The following is a 26,376-nucleotide window of genomic DNA, read 5'->3' on the forward strand; positions in this document are numbered from 1 at the left end:
CATTATGTTGAGAAGTTTATCAAATTTCTCTGGTAATTATTTGAGAGTGGCAAAACCCTTTATTATTCAGAAAACAGAGACAAAGAATTGAAGCAAACATAGCAGTAAAGTAGCCCACATGGGACCTTCGCGGGTGCTCTGGTTGGGAAGAAGGTCCTTCCTGTCTCTGCGACTGTTTTCTCCTCAGTAGAAATGACAGGTGGGATATTTGCCAAGCAGTCTTGCTTCCAGCTCTGCAGGCTCATGGGTGCCATGTTCTAGTGGAAATTTGGTCCCAGGTGGGGAATCTTTGACATGTGGCAGGAGGAGGGCAGGTGAGGAGACACTGTATGAAGACCTTACAGATGCTGGCCAGCAGGTCTACGTGAGGACCTTACTGGAGATGGCACATATGAGTGTGGAACTGTGACTCATCATGAATCCCTGGCTTTCTGGGGAGGATGAGGAAGGCCAATGTCACAGCTGCCTCTGCAGGTCTAAAGAACTCGCAACTGAACCCAGGCAAAGTCCACTTGTCTTCTGAGTTTCACTTTTGAGAGTATTGCAGCTAGTGGGAGGTGAACATGCTATTCTGACTGAAGTCTCATTTTCAGAGTGAGCCTCAGGGATTTGGTTTTGCCTCTAGCTTGGCAGAAGTAAGCCTTCCTTCACTCAAAGCCTCAGGGAACCAAGGGCTACCCCCACCCTCTCTGGCTGCCCCATAGTTCTGTCTCCAATTAGCACATCCAAGAGCTCTGACCAGTCTTTGGACACCTGCTATGTGAATGAAGGATACATCTGAGAACGAGTGAGGAGAAGACCCAGCAGCCCCTGATTTCATCTCCAAGGAGAGACAGAGACAAGTAAGTGATGGAGTCCCTAGTGAGGGACAGCTATGGGAATTTGGGAGAGTCAACCAGGAGAAGGAGGTGGGGCATTCATGCAGTCAGCGTCCCGTTGGGAAACTCTGTCCTGGTTATGATCCCTCTCACTGTATTTTATATCAATCTCCCACTGTCGTTTTCAAAGTGCCATCACAGTCTACCTGATCCTCACAGTGACCCTGTGAAGCAGCTGGGTGGAGGGCGCTAGAATAAAATCACAAAACCAAGATCATTCTGTACCTTCATCAGTATGCTGTTGGGCTTGTGTCTCTGAGCCATGATTTCCTTGTCTGTCACATGGTGATGACATAGCTGGAGAAAATATTAGGAACACTGGTCTCCACCGAAGAGGAGAGAAAGTAGAAGTTCAAGAAGGTAAACTGAGATGCCCAAGGTCACAAAAATAGAAACAAAGTCACCTTGTCCTCTAGAACTCTTATTTTTATTTTTCCTTCTCTATACAATTGTGTTGTTTCAACATCTGACAAACTACTATTGCTTTTAAGCTTTATGTAGACATATGAGCTTCAAACTTTATTAACTGAACTAATTATTATCAGTTAATTAAAAACCTTAAACTGACCAAAACTGTGCCTACTTCGGTGTATTAAACATTTAAGACATTTTAGTAGGAAAAAAAAAACTCTAAAGACACAATATGTAGTAATTTGTCATTTTCTTTGACATGAACAGTGTAGGCATAGATCTTGGAATTTAGAATTGTTTTTCACCTAATACCTAAACACAAACTACTACTTATCATTGCTGCTTAACACTTATATTTCATGCAGAAAATTAAATGAGTTTCTAAAGAATTTGAGGACACCAAAGTTTATCACATTTATCATCAATAGTAGTTTCAGAAGATCCTTGGTCAACATTTTAGTAGTAGAGATGTTGAAAACTTATAATTAAACCATTTTAATTTAAAGATTACTATTTAAATCTAGTTTTTTTAATCTTCCAAAGAATGTGTCAAAGACTTTTAACATACTGACAGCACATAGTCTGAGGCAGGGGTTTTCCCTGGCATTACTAACATTCTGGGATGAATAATTCTTTGCTATAGGGTCTGTCCTGCACAGTATAGGATGCTCAGTAGAATCTCTGGCTTCTTATTTTGTGTCCCCTCCCCTAAGTTAGGACTCCCCAAAAATGTTCCCAGACATTGCAAAAATGCCTCTAAGGGTAAAGCTTCTCTTTTCCTTATTGAGACCTGGTACAAAATAGTTATTCTTTCTTTTATTCCCTCTCACAAAATCCATCCTTGAGCACAAGGGAAGGTTAAGATGAATTTTCACAATGTTTTTCAAAACCTTCCTTGATGGGAACAAGCAATTCCTCTACAGTACATTTGTAGCTTCCCCTCCTTTCTTTAACATAAGATGTAAAGAAATACAAACCGATCAAGAGCTCTGTAATAAGTGTGGACTCTTCTTAGTTCACAGGACTGAGAGATAGTGCTTGGCACGAGCTTGGTGGGCCTTTCTTTGCTCCTGTTTGCAACAAACAAACAAACAAAAAACAAAAACAAAAACAAACCCCCATGTTTTTACTTTTCATAAGAGGAACCGAGGAAGTAGTCCCAAGACCCTTCAACCCCAGGAGAAGTGAGCTGGGCTTCCCACGGAATCCTGGCCACCTGTGCTGTCTTCGGTACTCGGTCTCATTTTTATACAGATACATTAGTGCTCTTTTATATGTATTGTGACTGGGCTCATATTAGTTTGCTTAGAGATGTCTTAGATGAAAGTACACATTTTTGAAAGCAAATAGAATAATATTAGCTTAATAATAATCTCCTGAATCTCAATTTATAATATTTATTTCAGACTGTTGATTTTTTCATCTTGCCCCATAAAATTTTACTAGCATTAGTTTCTGGGGAAAAGGGATCAGTGAGTGACTCAATGTTGCTCCAGAGCTGATTCTTCTGCCTAGTGTGAGGCAAGTTTTTCTTTCAATAAAATACTTGATGCATCAGATATAATGCCTTATGTGTCTTTCACTCTGAATTTTTCATTTTTTCACACTCACACCATCTTTGTCCTGGTAAGTTTTAAATTTTTTAGCTATGTACAGGATTTTTATCATGCTGGTACAATGGGCTTGTTGGGTTTGCTGATCTCTGCCAGTTAGGCTTTATTTTATTCATTCATACATGTCTTCAAGACTATTCTAAATGGCCACTAAGGTCATTTCCTTGACCATCTTCTCTGGTAGTACCATTTCCACAAGCATTCCTTCACTTTCCAAGGCCCCTGTGCTCCTGAGTTCTGTGAATGGTGGTACTGAATGTTGGCTTCCTGGTAGCAACTTGGGGACACAGAGCCTTCCGTCTTTCCTCCGCATCTAGGAAACTAGTGATGAAGGATTTTTCATGAGGGGTCAGGAAGAGGACAAGAAAAAATATCTGAATCCTGCTCTATAATTTCTGCATAATCAATGATAGACCAAGGAGTTTTTTTTTGTTGTTGTTGTTGTAGCTTTTTTGTAATATTATATCTCTTTAGCTCAAGACTGCCTTTCATTTCAATCAGAAACCTTCTGCCTTCAAGCCTAAGAAATAGCTTAAAGTGAAATACATTAGGGAAGGAGATCAGGTTTGATCAAGAACTGCAGAGAAATGGAGCCAAACCACTTCACTCTTTCATTGTGAAGAGGTTGATGGTGACTCTTGGCTAAGATGGCATAGCCACTGGAAACTGCAGAGCCTGCCAGGTGTATCACAGCTTGCTTACTACATTCATACTTTTCCTGTGTTTGCTTCAGGGACAATGGTGGATCTTCCAGGATATAGTCTGTCGAGTATGATTGCCTCCTTCTTATTCATCCTGCTGACAATGAAGAAATCAGGTAGGATCCCCTTCTTCCCTTTAATGTAACTTCCCAGTGATCCAGTCCAGGTACAGAGTGTGCAATTCAAAAGGACTAGTAGAGTATTCAAGAGTGCAGATCCATCCCAGCAGCTTGGGAGGCTGAGGCAGGAGGATTGTGAGTTCAAAGCCAGTCTCAGCAACTTAGGGAGGCCCTGAGCAATTCAACAAGACCCTGTCTCTAAATAAAATATAAGAAATGGCTGGGAATGTGGCTCATGGTTAAGCACCCCTGGGTTCAATTACTGGTGCCAAAAAAAAAGTGTGCAGATTCATAATGCAAGACCTGTGTTCCAAAAAGGGCTTCCCATTCCCAGCTGTGTCATCTTTGAAAAGTGGCTCAAGTACCTTATGCTTTTGTTCTTCATCTGTAGCATGAGAATAACCACAGTACCTACGCTTCCTAGGGTAGCACAGGCTTTGGAAGTCCCTGAAGCCACACAGAGAAAGCACTTGGATCAGTGGCTGGAAAACACTGAATCATTTATCTATTCTCTTACTACCATGTGTGACAGAGCTTTGGGAACAAGAAAAACAGCTGCTTTAACCATACATTATGTGGCATAAAAACTTATAAATAAGAAGCTAGAAAAGACTTCCAAGAAATGGACTTGGAAAATTCAGGAGCTGAATTTTATCAATCAAAGTGTGCCTTGAAAAGAATTAGGAAAATTCAATGTGGGAGGGAAATATCACAACTCCAAGGAAAACTGCAGCCAGGTGAGGTAGAGAAGAACACTGGACGGGGAAACACAGGCTGCAGATTCAACACAGAGGAAGTTGTGTGATGTGATGAAGCTGCTGTCCCCTCTCTGCAGTTTCCTGACCTATAAAAGAGGTCAATCAGAGGGCTGACTTTGTATCTCCACTCCATCAATGAAGGGTGCAAACAGATCTCTATTTAAGTTTGATAGTGACTTTTTGAATTTGATTTTTTTAGTTATATATGACAGTTACTCTATTTTGACATATTTATAAAAACATAGAGTATATCTTATTCTAACTAGGATCCCAGTCTTGTGGATGTATACCATGTTGAGATTCACTGTACTGTATTTATATATGTTCATAAGAAAATTATGTCAGATTCATTCCACTGTCTTTTCTGTTCTCATCCCAACACCCTTCCTTTCATTCCCCTTTGTCTAATCCATTGAACTTCTCTTTTTTTCCTTCCTCTCCCCTTGTTCTGGGTTAATATCACATATCAGAGAGACGATTTGACCTTTGGTTTTTTGGGATTGGCTTATTTCACTTACTGTGATAATCTCCAGGTCCTTCCATTTGCCAGCAAATGCCACAATTTCATTCTTCTTTATGCTCAGTAATATTCCATGGTGTGTGTGTGTGTGTGTGTGTGTGTGTGTGTGTGTGACATTTTCTTTATCCATTCATCTGTTGAAGGGCACCTAGGTTAGTTCCATAGCCTAGTTATTGTGAATTGAGCTGCTATAAATATTGATGTGGCTACATCACTGTAACACACTGATTTTAACTCCTTTGGATATATAATGAGGAATTAGTTATAACCAGGTCAAATGGTGATTCCACTAGTAGTTTTTTTGATGAATCTCCATACTACTTTCCAGAATATTGCACCAATTTATAGTCCCACCAGCAATGTATGAATATACCCTTATTCCCACCTCCTCACAACATTGATTGTTACTTGTATTCTTGATAATTGCCATTCTGACTGGAGTGAGATGAAATCTCAGTGTAGTTTTAATTTGCATTTTTCTAATTGCTAGAGATATTGAATTTTTTTTTACATATCTGTTGACTGTTCATATTTCTTCTTTTTTTAAATTTTTTATTGTTGGCTGTTCAAAACATTACATAATTCTTGATATATCATATTTCACACTTTGATTCAAGTGGGTTATGAGCTCCCATTTTTACCCCATATACAGATTGCAGAATCACATCAGTTACACATCCATTGATTTACATATTGCCATACTAGTGTCTGTTGTGTTCTGCTGCCTTTCCTATCCTCTACTATCCCCCCCTCCCCTCCCCTCCCCTCGCCTCTTCTCTCTCTGCCCCCTCTACTGACATTCATTTGTCCCCCTTGTATTATTTTTCCCTTTCCCCTCACTTCCTCTTGTATGTACTTTTGTATAACTCTGAGGGTCTCCTTCCATTTCTTCTTTTGAAAAAGGTCTGTTCAGTTCCTTTGCCATTTATTTGTTGTTTTTTTGTTTGTTTTTGTTTTGTTTTGTTTAGTTTTTGGTGTTAAGCTTTTTGAGTTCTTTGTATATTCTGGAAATTAATGCCTTATCTGAAGTGTACATAGCAAAAATTGTCTCCCATTCTGTAGGTTCTCTCTACATACTCTTAATTGTTTCCTTTGCTATAAAGAAGCTTTTTAGTTTGATTACCATCCCATATACTGACTATCAATTTTATTACTTGTGCTTTAGAAGTATTGTTGATGAAGTCAGTTCCTAAGCCACTATGTTGGAGTATTTGGCCTATATTTTCTTCTGTTAGGTATAAGTTTTCTGGTCTAATACTTAGGTTTTTGATCCACATTGGGTTGGGTTTTCTGCAGTGTGAGAGACAGGGGTTAAATTTCATTCTACTACATATAGATTTCCAGTTTTCCCAGCACCATTTGTTGAAAAGTTTGTCATTTCTCCAATGCATCTTTTTGGTGCCTTTGTCTAGTATGAAATAAATGTATTTATGTGGATTTGTCTCTGTGTCTTCTGTTCTTTTCCATCAGTCTTCATGTCTGTTTGGGTGCCAATTCCATGCTATTTTTTGTTACTATAGCTCTGTAGAATAATTGTTTTTTAAGAAATATCAAACTGTATTTCACTTCAAATATGGATTTTAAATAGGCAAATGATTTCAGAGAAAGGTTACTTTGCACCATATACAAATGGAGAATGTGTTAGAAAATAATAATAAACTTATTATGGAGATAAAAAAAAACATTTTTTTACACATATAGAGCACAATTTTTCATATCTCTGGCTATACACAAAGTAGAGTCACACCATTTGTGTCTTCACACATGTACTTAGGGTAATGATGTCCATCTCATTCCACCATCTTTCCTACCCCTATGCCCCTCCCTTCCCCTCCCTCCCCTTTGTTCTATCTCGAATTAGTATGATTCTCCCATGCTCACCTCCCAACCCCATTATGAATCAGCATTCTTATATCAGAGAAAACATTTGGCATTTGATTTTCTGGGGTTGGCTAACTTCATTTAGCAATATCTTCTTCAACTCCATTCATTTACCTGCAAATGCCATGATTTTATTCTCTTCTATTGCTGAGCAATATTCCATTATATATATATATATATATATATATATATATATATATATATATATATATGCTCACATTTTCTTTATCCATCCATCTACTAAAGGGAATCTAGTTTGGTTCCATAGTTTAGCTATTGTGAATTGTGCTGGAATAAACATTAATATGGTTGTGTCCCTGTAGTATGCTGTTTTTAAGTCCTTTGTGTACAGATCAAGGAGAGGGATAGCTAGGTCAAATGGTGGTTCCATTCCCAGATTTCCAATGAATCTCCCCACTGCTTTCCAGATTAAGTGCACCAATTTGCAGTCCACCAGCAATGTATGAGTGTACCTTTTTCCCCACATCCTCACCAACCTTATTGTTGTTTGTGATCTTAATAGCTTCCATTCTGACTGGAGTGAGATGAAATCTTAGAGCAGTTTTGATTTTCATTTCTCTAATTACAAGAGTTGTTATACATTTTTTATATATTTTTTGATTAATTGAATATCCTCTTCTAAGAAGTGTCTGTTTAGTTCCTTGGTCCATTTATCGATTGGGTTATTTATTTATTTGGTGCTTAGCTTTTTGAGTTCTTTATATATCCTAGAGATTAGTACTCTATCTGATGTGCAAGTGGTAAAAATTTGCTCCCCAAATGTAGGCTGTCTATTCATCTTACTGATTATTTTGCTGAAAAGAAGCTTTTTGGTTCGAATTCATTCCATTTATTGATTCTTGATTTGAATTCTTGCGCTATAAGAGTCTTATTAAGGAAGTTGACATGATGAAGAATTGGGACTACTTTTTTACCCTATTAATAGATGCAGGACCTCTGATTTAATTACTAGGTCCTTGATCCTCTTTGAGTTGAGTTTTGTGCATGGTGAGAGATAGGAGTTTAATTTCATTTTGTTGCATGTGGATTTTCAGTTTTCCCAGCATCATTTGTTGAAGAGGCTATCTTTTCTCTAATGCATGTTTTTAATGCCTTTGTTTAATATAAGATAATCATCATTTTGTGGGTTAGTCTCTGTGTCTTCTATTCTGTAACGTTGGTCCACCAGTCTATTTTGGTGCCAATACCATGCTGTTTTTGTTACTATTGCTCTGTAGTATAGTTTTAAGTTCTGGTATAGGGATTCCATCTGCTTCACTCTTTCTGCTAAGGATTGCTTTAACTATTCTGGGTCTCTTATTTTTCCAGATGAATTTCATGATTTTTTTTTTCTATTTCTATGAGGAATGTCATTGAGATTTTGATTGGAATTGCATTAAATCTGTATAGTGCTTTTGGTAGTATGGTCATTTTGACAATATTAATTCTGCCTATCAAAGAACAAGGGAAATATTTCCATCTTTAATTTCTTTCTTTAGTATTCTGTAGTTTTTCATTAAGTTGATTCCCAAGTATTTTTTGAGGCTATTATAAATGGGGTAGTTTTTCTCATTTCCCTTTCAGAGTATTTGTCACTGATATACAGACATGCCTTTCATTTATGGTGTTGATTTTATATCCTGCTACTTGGCTGAATTCATTTACTAGTTCTAGAAGTTTTCTGATGGAATTTTTTGGGTCTTCTATGTATAGAATCATATTGTCAGCAAATAGTTCTAATTTGAGTTGTTCTTTTCCTATTCATATCCTTTTAATTTCTTTCATCTGTCTAATTGCTCTGGCCAGTGTTTCAAGAACTATGTTCCATAGAAGTGGTGAAAGAGGGCATCCTTGTCTTGTTCCAGTTTTTAGAGGGAATGCTTTCAATTTTTCTCCATTTAGAATGATGTTAGTCTGGGGCTTAGCATAGATTGCTTTTATGATGTTGACATATCTTGCTAGGGATAGCAGGAACATATCTCAACATCGTAAAAGCTATCTGTAGAGTAATTTAAAGTCTGGTATTGTGATGCCTCCTGCTTCACTTTTCTCAATAAGGATTGTTTTGGCTATCTGGGCCTCTTATTTTTCTAAATGAATTTCGTGGCTACTTTTTCTATTTCTATGAAGAACATCATTATTTTAATAGGAATTGCATTAAATCTGTTTAGTACTTTTGGTAAGGTAGACTTTTTGACAATGTTAATTCTGCCTATCCAAGAACATGGGAAATATTTCCATCTTCTAAAGTCTTCAATTTCTTTCTTTAGTATTGTGTAGTTTTCATTGTAGAGATCTTGCACCTCTCTTGTTAGATTGATTTCTAAGTCTTTTTTTCCCCCGAGGACATTGTTAATGAGATAGTTTTTCTTATATCTCTTTCAGATAATTTATCATCGTAGCATAATATACCATTGATTTATGGGTGTTAATTTGTTTGTATACTGCTACTTGCTGAATTCATTTATGAGTTCTAGAATTTTTCTGGTGGAGTGTTTTGGGTCTTCCAAATATAGAAGCATGCCATTGTCAAATAGGGAAAATTTGAACTCCTCTTTTCCTATTCATATCCCTTTATTTTTTTTTCTTTTGCCAAATTGCTCTGGCTAGAGTTTCAAGAACTATGTAAAATGGATATTGTGAAAGGGAGCATTCATATATTGTTCCAGTTGTTAGAAGGAATGCTTTCAATTTTTCTCCATTTAGAATGATGTTGGCCTTGGGTTTAGCATAGATAGATAGCTTTTACAATGTTGAAGTAGGTTCCTACTACCCCTATTTTTTCTAGTGTTTTGAACATGAAGGGGTGCTATATTTTGTCAATTTTTTTTGCATCTATTGAGATAATAATATGGTTCCTGTCTTTAAGTCTACTGATGTGATGAGTTACATATATTGATTTCCATATGTTGAACTAACCTTACATCTCTGGAATGAACCTTACTTGATCATGGTGCACTATGTTTTTAATATGTATGTGGATTGCCAGTATTTCATTAAAATTTTTTTGTATCTATGTTCATCAAGGATATTGGTCTGAAGTTTTCTTTCCTTTATGTGTCTTTATCTGGTTTTGGTAGCAGGATGATATTAGCTTCATAGAATGAGTTTGAAAGGGTTCTCTCCTTTTCTATTTCATGGCATAATTTGTGGAAGATTTGGGCTGGGGTTGGGGCTCAGGGGTAGCGCACTTGCCTAGCATGCATGAGGCACTGGGTTCCAATCTCAGCACCACAAACAAATAAATAAAAATAATAATAAAGGTCCACTGACAACTAAAAAATAATTAAAAATTAAAAAAATTGTGGAAGATTGGTGTTTATTTGTTCTTTGAAAGTCTGGTAGAACTCATCTGAGAATTAATATGGACCTGGGCTTTTCTTTGTTGGTAAGCTTTTAATGGAATCTTCAATTTCATTATTTGTAATTGATCTGTTTATATTTTCTATATTCCTCTGGTTTAATTTGGGCAGATCATATGTCTTTAGAGTTTTTTTTTTGATGTCTTCAAAATTTTTTAAGTTATTGGAGTATAAATTTATTTTCAAAATAGTTTCTGATAGTCCTATGGATTTCAGTAGTGTTCATGTGATATTTCTTTTTTCATCACAAGTTTTAATAATTTGAGGTTTTTTTCTTTCTTTTAGCTAGCTTGGCCAAGTATTTATCCATTTTATTTATTTTTTTAAAACTTTTTCATTGATTTTGGGAATTTTTTTGTTATTTTAATTTCACTAATTTTGGCTTGATTTTTAATTATTTCCTATCTTCTGCTGATTTGAGTGTTAATTTGTACTTTTCTAGAGCCTTAAGGTATAATTTTAGATTATTTATTTGGTGACTTTCTTTCAATGAATGATCTCAATGCTATGAACTTTCCTCTTAGAACTGATTTCATAGTGTCCCAGAGATTTTGATATGTTGTATCATTATTTGCACTCACCTCTAACAATTTTTTTATTTCACCATGATTTCTTCTGCTATCCATTCATCATTCAATAGCACATTAATTAGTCCCCAGGTGTTGCAGTAGCTTTTATTTTTATCTTATCATTGATTTCTAATTTTATTCAATTATGTTTTGATAGAATGCAAAGTATTATCTCAAATTTTTTTGTATTTGTTAAGAGTTGCTTTGTGGCCTAACATATTTTTTAGAAAGTATGGATTTTTTTAGAAAATGATCTATGTGCTGCTGAGAAGAAAGTCATGAATGGATGAAATATTCTATATATGTCTGTTTAGTTCTATAGCTTCTTTATTTAGTTTTTGTTTGGAAGATTTATCGAGTGGTGAGAGAGGTAAGATAAAGTATTTTGTATGATCTATTTAATTCTTGAAATTGTGAAGGGTTTATTTGATGTATGTAGATGCTCCATTGTTTGGGGCATAAATATTTGAGATTGTTATGTTTTGTTGATGTATAATGCTCTCATAAGCAGTGTTAAATGTCTTCTTTGTCCATTCTCATTAACTTTGGCTCAAAGTCCACTTTATCTTATATGAGGATAGAGACCCTTGCTTGTTTATGTGATCCATGTGAGTGATATGTTTTTTTCCCATCCTTTCACCTTCAGTCTGTGGATGATGTTGCCTATGAGTCTCTTGGAGACAGCATATTGTTGGGTCTTGTTTTTTAATCCATTCTGAAAATCTATGACTTTTGATTGATGAGTTGAGGCCATTTACATTCAATGTTAATATTGAGAGATTATTTTTATTCCCTGTCATTTTGATTAATTTCTAATTTTTTATTTGAATTAATTTCTCATTTAATTGAGCATTCTTCTTATAGCTCCTCCTCTGTTGGTTTTCAATTTTATTTTTCATTTATTCTTTATCATATATTTTATTGAATATGTCTTGTATTACAGGCTTTCTAGTTGTGAATTATTTTACCTTTTGTTTATTGTGGAACATTTTTATTTCATCTTCAAATTTAAAGCTTAATTTTGTTGGATATACTATTCTTGGTTAGGATCTATTTTCTTTCAGAGCTTGGTATATATTATTATAAGACCTCCTAGCTTCAGGGTCTAGGCTGAGAAATCAGCTGAAATATGGATTGACTTACCTCTAAATCTGACCTGCTGTTTTTCTCTAGCAGACTTGAAAATTTTATCCTTATTCTGTATGTCAAGCATACATACATAATAATGTGACTTGGTGTGAGTCTGTTGTAATTTCGTATGTTTTGAGTCCTGTATGCCTCCTGTATATAATTTTACATTTCATTCTTAAGATTTGGGAAATTTTCTGCTATTATTTCATTGAAAGATTGGGCTTCATTTATCTTGATAAATCTTAAATTTGGCCTTCTCATGTTATCCCATATTTCTTGAAAGTTCTGTTTATGGTTTCTTAATATCTTTTCTCCATGGTCAACTTTATTTTTAGAATTATATATTTTGTCTTCATTGTCTTTCAAGTGGTCTAGTCTGTTGGTGATGCTTTCCATTGGCTTTTTAATTTGGTTTATCAATTTCTCCATTTGGAAGATTTCCATTTGGCTCTGTTTCAAATATCTATCTCTTTCTGTTTTTTTTCTCTCTCTGATTTTACTCTTTATATAATCTTTTACTTGCAGATTAATTTAACTATGAACTTTCTAAATTCCATCTCTGACATTTTATTCACTGTGATATCATTGGATTCTGTTATGAGGTATTTTGGTTTGTTTCCAATGGTTCATTCCCTTGCTTTTTCTTATTGTTTGTGTGTCTACCCAAACATGGCAGAGCTTCTACACTATGAACTTATGGTGTCCCTGAAGATTTCTAGTACCTCATGGTTTAGGGGGAGACAAATAATAACAACCAATGCAAACAATATAAAGCATTAAACTAAATACTTATTTCTATTATGATATCTACAAGGTTAATTAGCACAATAAACAGAAATTGTATGGTAAGCCAACAGTAAAAACAATAAGTTTTCAAAGGGTCTGCTCTTTCAAAAGGTAAACAGGGAGAATGCAGAAGAGATGTAAGATATGATGATTATGAGGGAGGAGAGAAAGTAGAAGTAAAAAAATTAAAGGAAGAATAAAAAGAGAACAATAGAATTTGGCTGTTAACAAAAGAAAGAGTGCTGCCCCTGACCAGCACTCGGGCAGCTGAAATTAAGATTGCTAGATTGCTTATTGAATTTGCAGGGACACCAAATAAAACACAGACACAATTTACCTTTACATAAGCTTAAGGATGGCTTCCCTGCTCTTGGCCTCAGGCTCCCCAAAAGGGAGAACAAGAGAAAATCATGAGAGGCTGGCGAGAGAGAGAGAGAGAGAGAGAGAGAGAGAGAGAGAGAGAGAGAGAGAGAGAATGTTTGGAAGTGAATTTTTATTGGAAGGACTCTTCTTTTTAGAAAGTTCTATCCAAAAAAGGGCAGAAGGGGCAGGGTTACAAGGGACAAGTGAGTATAACTCAACCATAAGGGCACATTCCACAAAGAAGACCCCTTGCTATTCAAGCTAGACCCTACCCAAGCCACAGAAAATGCAGTAGTTGGTCAGAATCTGAGGCATCAGGACTGGAAGTGTGGGGTCATTCATTGTGGCTCCCCACAAAAGAGAATAAAGAAAAATGGACAGATGAACAACAATATAAAACCAAACCAAAATATGCTAATCAAAGACCCTAGCCCTTAACAGAGACATGAAAATTAACTACCTTCAAAAAATTCTAGAAATGAGAAAAGTAAGACAAATATATATATATATATATATATATATATATATATATATATATATATATATATGTACAAATGTCCATGAACCATTCAGCACATAATAAAGAAGGAGAGAGAGAGTGGGGGTGGGGGAGAGAGAGGAGAGAGGAGAAAAAGACAGAAAGATAAAGAAAATATTCTTGATAAAATGTTAAGGAGTTGTTTCCCTTGCAGTGATCAAAATTGTCAATGATAATATATATTGGTTGTCTGCTCCCAAGTGTCTTTCTTTCCACTTTTTTTTTCTTAAGGTATGTATTGTGCACAAGAATAGTAGCCACAGTCTGTCAAATCTTCCTCTTTTTGTGTTGTTCCTCAAGTTGCCAATTGGAGTTCAAAAGTTCTCGGCTTCTCTTCTGGGCAGTATGAGGTGGGGGAGTTTGGAGAGTGTGCTTCACTCTCAAGATGGGGTCACTGTAGAGTTCTGGGAGAGGAGTTCCCAGAGGTGGAGCTCCTAAAGGCAGGGTTTAGGTTTATTTAGTACCCTGATGCTTTGCTGAATGGTGATTGTTCTGAAGATTTTAACTCAGCACACCTCCAGAGCCAGGCAGCTGCCAATCCATGCTGGGAGTCTGCACCCTGGGAGTCTCCCCTGAGTTCCCTTTGTGCAGTGCAGGAGCCAATCCTTTGCCCCTCTCCCTCAGCCACCTGTGGGTCCTACCCTTCCCAGCCTCCTGGGCTCAATCTCTGAGCACCCAGTCACATCCACTCACACACCCACAACCCATCTTGGGTGTCTTTCCCTCACAAGGATATAGTATAGTTCACCCACTGGATCAGTCCAACAGTATCCTAATCTCTGATTTCTCCATATCAAGACACACCACAGTGCCACCTTAATGTGGGTCTTCCTACTCCCCCTCCCTGATTTGCCCCAGACAGATCTGCTCCAGCTGGCCTATGGATTTTTCTTCTTTTCTTTTATTATATCCAAACTTCTGAGTTCCTAAGCTATTCTAAGAGTCCAGTATTTAAATCCCAGTAAAGTCCCTCTCATCACACATTTCACTGAGACACTGTTTATCTGCTTTCCTGATCTCACACCACAGAACAACTTGAAAAGCAACCACCTCTACACCACTATCTTTCTCTATGTCCCAAGTTCTATAGTGACTTCTTGAGCAGCATCTGTTTTATATTGAGCAGCAACTCAATAAGATGTGTTTTTAGTCTTAGGAGGACTGAAATCTGCACAGAAAAGGGCAAGTGGCCCTGCATCATTTGGGCTGAGAAAGAATATAGTATATGTAACATATGCAATTATTAAACACACTCACACACAGAATTATCAAACATCACTTCAATTTGCAGATAACAAGGAAGAAGTCAAAACATGACTTAACATTTTATTAAAAGACTCAAACTCAGAACACTGCCCTTAATCCACCACAAAATGTCTCTGTGAAAACTGCCTTGTTCACAGTCCCACTAATTAGAGTCTTCTCTTCTCCACAAAGGAAAAAAAAACCTCAAGTTTTTTATTTAGGACACAAGCGATACTGAAAAAACTTTAAAAATCTCATGAATCAATATATTACTTTAATTCTGGGAAAATGGCTAAAATGTTAATTACTAACAATTACAAAGTTCCCAACTAAAAATCAATTTACATATTAACTTGAGAATGAAACTCAGGTTGTTTTAGTACCTTACAGATGAAGAAATTAAGATTCCAAATGTCAAAGTCTCACTAAGAATAACAGATTTTCTCCCAAAGCTGTTAAGTGATAGATTCAGCATTCATGCTCAAATTTAATTACTTTTATTTGGAGAACACATTTCTCTTTAACAAGAAAACATGCAAATCATCATGCTGAATTTATTTAGAATAGATCCCTCTATTCTAACAGGTTGGACACGCAAAAAGCAAGCATACTGTTCCTCTGGTTGGCATTTCTGATTCTTCTTTTTCATTTTTTTGTAGATGACTTTAGAGTGATTGGTCCTGCATATCCTATCCTGGCCAGGGTTGGGGAAGATGCCTTACTAACCTGTCAGCTCTTCCCCAAGAGGACTGCAATGCACATGGAGGTGAGGTGGTACCGCTCAGAGCCTGGCACACCTGTGATTGCACACTGGGATGGAGTTGAGGTCACCCAGATGCAGGTGGAGGAGTACAGAGACCGGATAGAGTGGATAGATGACAACATTGCCAAGGGAAATGTGACTCTGAAGATACACAACCTCCAGCCATCTGATAATGGGCAATACTGGTGCCATTTCCAGGAGGGGAACTATCATGAAGAGACAAGCTTGCTGCTCAAAGTAGCAAGTGAGTACCTGGGCAAAAACTGGGTCTCAGAGGGAGAAATATATTAATTAATGGTAAGTTTAATGTCAGTTGAAGAATTCCCTTTGAATCAACATAGCAGTTTCCTAATGCCCAGTCCTCTACCCTGAGCCATCTGAAAACAGGTGGTTCCAGAATCTCCAAAGGAAGCTCACAAAAAGTTTTCTCCAAAATTTAATTCACCTGAATTTTGACAGTCCTTAAGGATTATTTGAAAGCCATGACATGTAATCATCAACAATTTTGCTAGGACACAAATTCGTGTCACATAAGGCTGATGGACAAGAGCAAGTCAATTGCTATGGCCATCTGACTGTCCAGCATCTGTATCTCAGTGGAATGGGTTGTCACTTTACCAACCTCATCTATGCAGTAATGAAATGTGAAACTTTTTTTTGTCTTATGCCCCTTATTAGAAATCAGCTGATGAGGCAAAAGAAATTAGGAGCTTTGTGCTTTTATAGAGATTATAATATTTCATATTCAATGAATCAGGGGCTCACAAGTGCCTTTGGAAGCACCCACCATGGATGGCAGGGTTCTTCAGAATGCTATCATGTTAGCAAAGGAGGAAGGAGTGGGAAGGAAGGAAATAACGGTCTATCTTGTGGGGAAATATCTGAAAAGTAAACCTGACAGGAATAGCTCCTCCATTGTGCTTAAGGCAAAATCAGGCAAATTCTTTACCTCAACAGGAGAGCAGTTCTCTGGAGATTTTAACATCTCTGACACTGATTTACTTTATTCCTAACACCTTTTTTATTACTCATGATTATGAATGGTTACTATGTTCAAGATCATTTAAAACAAAGGAATCATGGGACTCTGAGATATGAGTGGAGTGGGTACATACTGATGCACTGCACTTTCTGAGACATTTAAAATTAAGGCAAAACTTTTCTATTACTACAGGTAAGGGAGTAGATCTCTTTCTATCCACAATTGATAAAGACAAAATATCCATCTACAGAAAATATAGTCTCCTTTGGTTTTGAGAGGTGTAGTGTTGAATAGAGAAAGGATTTCATGACTACATTAATTGCTTTAGGATTTCTTAAAAATGTTTTTCCTAACAGAACATCTCCGATAGAATATTTTAATACAAGAATCTTCATGCAGTTTGTCTACTGCATCCCAAGATTACAACCACAAACAAAATAAATAGAAATGAAAAGAATCACCCATGGAGGTGATTTCTAAATTTGTCCTAAACATTTTGTTTAAATTAGATTCCAGATACCGTTCAAAATTTCAGACAAAGTGCCTGAAACAGACAATATTAAGAGGAAAAGTGTTCAGAGAATAAAAGATCTAATGAATAAATTACAGCACATTTGTTTACAGTACTAGAGACACAAAGAAATGTTATGATGCCTCCCTTCCCTCTTATTTTCCTGTCCTGAAAAAAATATTCAAGTTCTAAAATTTAAAAATCAGATTGGAGAACAAGCAAAATGTATCAGAGCTCCAACTTAAATAGGAAAAAAAATTTGGAACACTTTCTGCTCCCCAATCCCTGAGCTCCCACCATCTCCCTGTGAGCAACATCACTGAGATCTGTCTCCAGAGTTTGTACCTCTGTGAGCTCTAGAGCTCAGAGCTGTGACTTCCCTCCACAGATGTGGGGTCTGCCCCTAACATCCACATGGAAGGACCCAGGGAAGGTGAGGTCCAGCTTGTGTGCACTGCAAAGGGCTGGTTCCCAGAGCCCCAGGTCTATTGGGAAGACATCACAGGACAGAGGTTGCTGACTGTCTCCGAGCATCACATCCAAGATGAAGAGGGCCTGTTCTACGTGGAAGACACCCTTGTGATCAGGAATATGTCTGTAGAAACTGTGTCTTGCTTCATCTACAACCCTGTCCTCACAGAGGTCAAGGGGGCAGTCATTGCCCTCCCAGGTCAGTGCTCTGCCTCTGGGACCAGATGCCTAGGTCAGCAGCAGAACTTCAGAACTGTGCAGCAGCAACAACTCATATTTTTTGTCAGGAAAAGTACTACCATTTAATAATATGTATTAAAATGCATAAAACATTTACCACTATAATATATATATATATATATATATATATATATATATATATATATATTGCATTTTGATTAAATAGCCACTAATTACTTCAGTAATTTTCAAGTTCTACCTTTTCATCTATTTGCATTGATGTTTTCTACTTACAAGTATTTATTACATTGTAGATATCATTTCAACTAAAATGTTTTCCTATGCTGTGTTGTGCCAATTACCCCTAGGAATCTGTCATATGTTAGTAATCAGAGATAGAAGTCTTTACACAGCAGCATCTAAATTATTATCTTATTTACAAATAGCAAAAATAAAATACTAAAAAAAAACCCAAATGGATAGTGAAGTGTTGTGTGTCTTATGTTAATGAAACCTATAGCAAGAGGGGTTTGTAGATCAGTGGAAGAGCACTTACCTAGTGGTGTGAAGCCCTGGGTTGGATCCTCGGCACCACATAAAATTAATTAATTAATTAATTAAATGTCTTGTGTCCACCTACAACTAAAAAAAAAATATTTTTTTACAAAACCTATAATATTGACAAAAAACATTTTTGAAGAATTTTAGAGGTTTAAATAATCTCACGATGTACAACTCAATGATAAACATTACATCTGTCTGTCCATCTATCAATAAACATTTCTAATCATGTAAAAACTTATTGGTTTTAAATAACTTATAAGTGGCACACTCTAAATATTTGGATTTATTATTATTTATAAATAGGTTAAAATAAAAAGTATGATATTACATATTAAAATTTAAAAAACCAATATTCTATATTCTTAGTTTGGAATTATAAGCAATACTTGTTTATGTCCGTACAGTTTTATAGTTTCCATGCATTTATAAAAACAGGTATGTGTTATTTTTTAACAGATAAATATCATTAGAAACAAACAGCATTATTGGGTTGATAGATCTGATAGCGTTTTTGTTGTGCAGATAAAAGGAAAGGCAAATGGGATCACCATATGATGTGTAGAAAAAATATTTTCCACATTTCATAGAGCTGGCTTTTATTTCTTGGAAATAGTTTCTCTCCTTTCCCTTACACCAAATTCCTTAATACGTTATTCTCCACCCCACCCCACTTTTTTTTTCCAGAGAAACTCCAGAGTGAGCTGGGTGAGTAGGACCCACAGGCGTGGTGGTGCACTTCTCTGGCCCCAGAGGAGGGCGGAGCTTATGGAGCTGCTTCGGAACTGGGATCTGGATGAGACGTCGAGGCAGGGCTTTCCCAGTGCCCTGTTAAGTTATATGAGAGGAGACCAGCAAAGCTCAGTCTTCCACAGTCCCCTTTGGGGAATTTTCTGCTATGTAACCTGTTACTTTGGGAGATCATGGGGATCCAATCAAGACCCAGATGACATATTTGGGGACTTGTACATCATCTCTGCCAGGGTCTAGAAGAAAGGGAGCTGCCTTTGGCGTGTGCACAGGATGGTATGGGTCAGCTGGCCAGCTTTAGAGGCCCTTTTAAAATATTCCTACTGCCAGTGAGGGCACTGTCAGTGGAAGTCACCTCCCACAACTCCCACCCTCTAGTCATTATGGGTCCTGCACCTGCTTCTCACCCCAGAAGGTCCTTAACCTCATCACTATCGAAAGGAAGCTGTTAAGTGCACCTGAGATCCTGCCACTGGGGTGATAATTTTCCTTTTCTTCATGTGGTTTTTATTTACTTATTTTTTTTACCTGGTAGTTGAACAGCAGATATTATTTTACCATGCCTAAGATGTAATTTAAAAAATAACCAAATGATGTTTGAGCCCCTTTCAGTTTCCTTTACCTCCTTCCAATTTATTGTTTCTATGGCTTTTCTCCTAGCCCATGATGATGCATCTGCTCTCTATTTACATACACATGAACCTGAATGGCTCATTATATCCTTCATCTGTACCATTGTCCATCAAGTCACCTGTGGAAGTGTGTGTGTGTTTGTGCGTGCAATTGTAAAGGGCTTAAGCATACTTTATTTAACCCATGTAGGAGTTTTTGAGGGAAATTAAGATGGTAAACACAATTCCAGTCTCTGCCAGAATCTAGTGTGACACCTTTGACTCCATGGGGCCACAAATATAAAGGGATGAGCCTCAGGAAGGTCAAAGATAGCTCCACAACTTGAGGACAAACCCAGTCCTGTGAGCTTAGCCTTTCCAGCAGGATCTCCCTCTGCCTAGGGCAGTAAATGTGCCTGATCAGACAGAAACTTTAAGGAGAAGAACTTGTTAGTGACACATTAGGAAGCTAAGCCAGTGTTTGGGGCAGGCTGACGCAAGTCTCTGTCCCTCAGGAAAGTCTTAGGCAAAAAGTCACGCATCTGAGTTCTTGAGCCAACTCAGCATGCCCACTGGAGACCCAGCACACAAAATACAATCCTATGTTGTGTTGTTCCTAAATTTTGATGACCTTCCAGGACCACAATTATATAGGATAAAAGCACAGAACTTCCCTTTGCTCCTTGCCAGGTGGGGAGGGCTGTGCCCCAGGAGGTGGGAGGATGTGCTGTGGTAACTGAAGAGTTCAGGAGTTCTATAGCTGCTGCCTCTGTGGTATCCTCATAATTAGGGGCTCAGAGGAAGCACCCATGCAAAGGGCCATGGGCCAACACAATTCTCAACCCTATTATTTCCAGAGCTCATACCCTGGCAAATAATTTTATTGACTTATAACAATAATGACTAGTTTTGGAAATCTTAATTACATGCCATGTATATAAGTGCTTTGGAGGGATCATTTCATATTTCCCTACAGTAGTTAAAAGACTTTCAGGTCTCTATGCTTATGCTCATGCTGCACAGTCATCTAAGTGCTTTGTACAGGTTATTGGGGGGCAGGGTACCAGGGATTGAACTCAGGGGCACTTGACCATGGAGCTACATCCCCAGCCCTATTTTGTATTTTATTTAGAGACAGGGTCTCCTGAGTTGCTTAGTGTCTCGGTTTTTGCTGAGGCTGGCTTTGAACTCTCGATCCTCCTGCCTCAGCATCCCAAGCCACTGGGATTATAGGTGTGTGCCACCACCCGGCTTATATAGGTTATTTTGTTTAACTGTGTAACAATCCTATGGTTTGGGCAGTAATATGCAAAATTTATAGTTTAAGAAACGGAGGCATATTCAGATTAGAAAGTAGTCATCCAGCTTTGAAGTGATAAAAATATTTATTTTATTCTGGGAGTGCTAACTTTAAATTTATTCTATCATTTGTTTTTAAACTGCATAAAATTTTGGGAAGGAGTGGGTAGTGACCCTTTTTTTTTCAGATTGGCATACATCCTGGAAAGGTTCTTCTTGGAACAAGGACAACCTGTATCTTAATATCACAAGATCTCATCTTTCCAAGAGATGACCTTAAGCCTCATACCTCCCCCAGGATGCCTATGGGATATATATTTAATTTTAATTTTTTGAATGTATTTTTTAAAAATTTATTTTTCTTTGCATATATACATTATAGTAAAGTATATTTTGACATATTATACATACACAGAATATAAATTATTCTAATTAGGATCCCATTCTATAATTATTATTGTTGCTGTTATTTGTTTTTTTAGATATACATAACAGTTCAAAGTGGATCAAGGATCCCATTCTTGCAATTCCACATGATGTGGAGTTTCACTGGTCATGTATTCATATATGAACATAGGAAAGTTATGGGTTTTAAACCACACTAGAAATTCACTTGTTGGTGACATTTATTTGTTCCATTTTGATTTGTTCCTTGTATTTTGTCTTCTGTATTTAATAGCATCTTTAAAAGTGATTGGACCTTCTGAGCCCATCATTGTCAGAGTGGGAGAAGACATACAATTGACCTGTTCCCTGTTCCCCAAGACTAATGCACAGAGCATGGAGGTGAGGTGGGTCCAAGCCCACCATTATCCTGCAGTTTATGTGTATATGAATGGGGACCATGTGGCTCGAGAGCAGATGGTAGACTACAGAGGGAGGACTACACTGGTGACTGATGCCATCCACGAGGGGAGACTGACCCTGCAGATACACAATGCCACAACTTCAGATGAAGGGCAGTACCAGTGCCTTTTTGAAAAAGATGGTGTCTACCAGAAAGCCAGTTTGGATCTGAAGGTGGTAGGTAAGGACTCTAGATAGATGTTTTGAATTTGTCACCTGTTCCTACTGCTTTAACATGTTACTAGATAATTTCTGTAGCACTGAAAGTTTTCTTAATGCTTACTTGCTATCAGATTTATATTGAACCACCAATGTATAGGAACTATCATAGATACTTAAAATCCACAAATTCCAACAAACCAAATTTAATTTTTGTGTATGGAACTTGTATACTTCTGAGTATGTCCACAAAATTACCATATATTTAAAGAGGTCTGAGAATTTTACTCTATTTTATACAGGATTCATTATTTCACACAGTATGTTATTAAAATTCTGGGAAATATATCAGGAAGTATAATAATTTGAAGACTAAACTAGATATACCAAGTAAACAGAAATAATGTGGATTGACAATCTTGGTATGAATGGAGGAAGAAAGAAAATCACTCTCTAGAATTTATTTTCCAAGTTTAGCAAATGTCATTGAGGACACAGGTAAAAATCTTGAATATCTGAAATATGTCTCCCATGGATTTTCAATCTAAGTTAATAAACATATTTAGGGAATATCCACAGAAACACACGTTGAGAAGTTAAAGGGGCCCATCTTTTTCTGTCATTGGATATGAACATTTATAATTTTAATCTTTAAGAATATTCTCTTACCTAGGTTCTTTTATCCTGTCAGTTATTTTGTTCTCAGGCAAAAAAAGGTTGAATTTAAAATCTTAAATTTTACCTTTATATATGTCCCTGGATGATTCAGGAATATAAAAATAAATAAATAAGACAAAACAAGAAAACACTCCAGCCAGTCTTTCTCTAGGTGGAGTGTCATTTCCCCTTAAGATTTTTCTCTCTTCCTGCAAGCCCTCTGAATCTTCCCAGCCCTTCTCAAACATAGTCACCAATAACACAACCACTAGCAGAGGCTCCATTCTTGGTTTCCTTGGTCTCTGTTCCCAGCTGTGGGTTCTTCCCCGAGGATCACCATGGAGGTGCTGACAGATGGAGAGGTACAGCTGATGTGCACTGCAAGTGGGTGGTTCCCACCACCCCACATGCAATGGAGGGACATGGAAGGAAAGACAATACCATCAGCTTCTGAGATCCTGCATTCAGACAGCCATGGGCTGTTCCATGTGGAGACATTGCTATTGATCACTAACAGCTCATTGGCAAATGTGACTTGTTCCATCAGCAACCTCCCTCTGGGTGAGGAGAAAACAGCGGCTTTTACTCTCTCAGGTTGGTGATTCTGTATATTCCTCTCAGGTTTGGAATTAAATACTAAGACCAACTCAGATGTTCTCATTTTATTGCTTTCTGTATCCGAATATAAAAATATACATGTCTATATATAATTCTAATGAGATATCCTGCTATCTCTGACAAAGCTTATCTTCAGGACACATAGGGATCTTACTCCTCTGAGTTTCTTGCTTATAACCCAGATACAGCTCTAAAGTTATATTTATTGTTGGCTGTGCACTAAATTCTAATTATTGCCTCTAATTCTCTGTATCTACAAATTCTCTTCTGATATGAAAAGAATTTTAGCACTTTGTTTTTTCCTTTCTGGTGAATTTTATTATGGATTAGAAAATAATTTTCCTTAACACTATCTTTATGGCTGTGGCCTGGGTAATTTTATTATTTTGCCATTATTCCAGTGACTGTGATATGATTGGAAAAAGAGAAGGGAGAATAATTGTGTATGTACATTTCTGAAAGTAACAAACACTAAAGCTAGCTAGACATAAATTTACAGTCTTCCCTCCCTCAGCAAGGAAAAGGGGACCCACTGCTTCCTTGAGAGATCTACTTCTCTTCCTCCTCTCCAACCCAGGAACTGCTCAGATAAAAAAATGCACTTGGTATTTTCCTAGTTTCATGATTTACTGGGATTTGGGGATTTCCATTTCAGAGTCCAGGATGACATTTTCATGGGCAATACTACCTGTTTTGGGATTGCTTCTTGCCATGGCCATAGGCATAATCTGGAGGAAGAACTAAAAGAAAGGTAAGTTAGGAAAACAGGACCAGTGTGAAGTGCACTTTGTGGTCGAACATACAATGTATTTTTTCCTGGCCTCTCTTCTCAGCAATCACATGTGGGAGGCATTCAGTGAATATTTGGTAATTAATGAAGCATGAGTCTACATTCATGTAATCAAGACTCAATGATGAATGAACTTGGGGTTTACAGTGATATTAGAAGCAACAGAATTAAAAAAAAAAACAATAATTTGAATCCCTGGGGCCATTCCTCAGATAGTCAGTTAAGGGAAAGGAAGAAGAGATGTTGGTAGCATAGTCATCCTATTGTCAAGGCTAAGAGCTCAGATGTCACTGAGATTCTGTTGGCATGAACATTTCTCTAAGACCTGTAATAATGAAATGGCCTACTTATTGGTGATTCCTGCTTTATTGATGAAGGTCATCTCACATATTGACAAGTTATTTTGTGTACCCCAGAAAGTTTGTCTACTTTAAATTTCTTTTGTCATAAAGCTTGTTCGCCTGTTTATATGTTAATAGCAGGAAATTAATACTTTTAGAAATTGATATATTATCATAATGAATTTTTTTCTTTAGATTGAATATGACCCTTGATCCTAATACAACTCACTCGAAACTGAGTCTTTCTGAGGAACACAAGGATATGACCCAGGATCATTCATGCAGCTAGACATCCCACAGAGATCTGACTCTCTGCTCTACCTGCTGAACCATGAATGGCTCACATCCATAAGGTGGTATTGAGAGGAAGGGGTCAGGTGATGGGTCCCTGGTATCAAGGACAATGTCTTGAGGAAAAGTCGTCATTGTGTCACAGTCATCATTGTGTCACCTGACATTCCACTACCCAGAAATTCTTATCTGGACTTTCTATAAGCCACTCCTTTCTCCTGGTGTATCTTAACAAACACCCAGAGACCACCTAGTTTCAGTCTTTCTTCTGTCCCTATACTTACTTTTATCTCCCAATAATGTTTCTCTGGAGTAAACAAATTCTGACCATCATGGGTTTTGGGCAATAGTTGCTATGTAAATGTGTACTGGGCCATCACCTCTCCTCCTCCAAACCTTCTCCTCCTGAGGTGGCCCCTGGGTGGTCAGAGTCTCCCTGACTGTGCCTCTAGACATCTTTCTTTTGTAACATGATCAACAAGAGCCCACTCTACACCTTTCCCCAAACTTTCTTCTCTGGAATTCTGCACCCACTCTTCATCCTGTGTCCCCTGATATAGGTTCTCTGTATATTTGCACCCAGAAGGACCCCTTCAACATCTCCAAGGGAAACAACAATCTTGAATTCTGGAAAACAGGATGATAACGAGAGTCCTGGAACTGTCCTCCTTTTACCAACTGCTGGAAGGGGGCTCTTGTCACCATTGATCCCATCAGAGGCCTGTCTTAGTCCAAGTTCTGTGATATTCTAACTCCTGATTACATTCTGATATCATATGACCAAATCCTTACAAAATCCAATAGGAAATGCAATTTAGCACATAGAAGGAAATGAAAGCAATCAAGAAATATCCGATCAGTTATTTTAAGGTGGTGGCAATTAAATTGATCATGTAAGTGAAGCTGAGAAAACAAAAAATACAGTTAAAGAACACTGAGAGAAAACAGCTGTATATAAAGAGAAAAATATGATCACTAAGATATAATCTTAAAATTATAATGTGCTGTATTATGAAATCTCTACTGCAGATTTTTTCCAAAAGTTAAGAGAGAACGAGGAGTAAGGAAAATTTTTAGAAATACCAATCCAAGAGAAAAATTAATTATGTATCATGTGTATGACAAAATCATTTTAATTTTTAAAGCAAATTAAAGTGCACAATTTAAAATTAATAATTATAAATGTAAGCAATAAATGAAACAAGTAGTAAACAGTAAAGTGATAATAAGTTAAAGAAGAGAAACTTTATATGGAAGAAGAAAGAATGGTTGTTTTTTAAAAAAGATTTTTAAGAAAGAGTCTTAACAGTTAAATTAGAGAACATTGACAATGATGAAGGTGATGGGTTGGGGTGGCCTACTTTCCAGTATATGTTCCTTCAAAGTACTGTATGAGATTAAATATTACACTATATAAAATGTAGTTATAAATTGTTTTGTTACATCTTTTAAAAAAGAGTCTTAAAGTCTCATGAAGTGAGAATGAGGGATATCTGACAATGACACTGCTGCTTTCCAGGATGCAAACATCACAAAGTTGTCACTGTCCTTTGAGGATCATTCATTCATCTACAGCATTCTGGAGGCTATCTTTTGGGTCATAACATTTTCTTTCTGTTTCTAAACTCATAAGCTCATGTTTGAAATTGGTAGTCTCTCAAGTATTTACAA

At 37.0% G+C, this 26,376-nt stretch overlaps 1 protein-coding gene across 1 annotated transcript; it reads left to right on the plus strand.

Moving 5' to 3' along the window:
- Positions 1-562: 562 nt before the first annotated feature.
- Positions 563-26,376, plus strand: LOC124096666 (butyrophilin-like protein 2). Its single transcript, XM_046450592.2, has 9 exons — positions 563-842; positions 3,636-3,719; positions 15,535-15,882; positions 17,520-17,801; positions 19,031-19,051; positions 21,683-22,030; positions 22,978-23,259; positions 23,939-24,034; positions 24,610-26,376. Exons 2-8 carry the CDS (start codon positions 3,641-3,643, stop codon positions 24,025-24,027), a joined length of 1,449 nt encoding a protein of 482 aa, XP_046306548.1. The 5' UTR covers positions 563-842; positions 3,636-3,640; the 3' UTR covers positions 24,028-24,034; positions 24,610-26,376.

Source organism: Marmota monax, unplaced genomic scaffold, assembly GCF_021218885.2.
Source record: "Marmota monax isolate L192 unplaced genomic scaffold, Marmota_monax_Labrador192_F-V1.1 WCK01_AAM20220418_F8-fsc00127, whole genome shotgun sequence".
NCBI lineage: Eukaryota > Metazoa > Chordata > Mammalia > Rodentia > Sciuridae > Marmota > Marmota monax.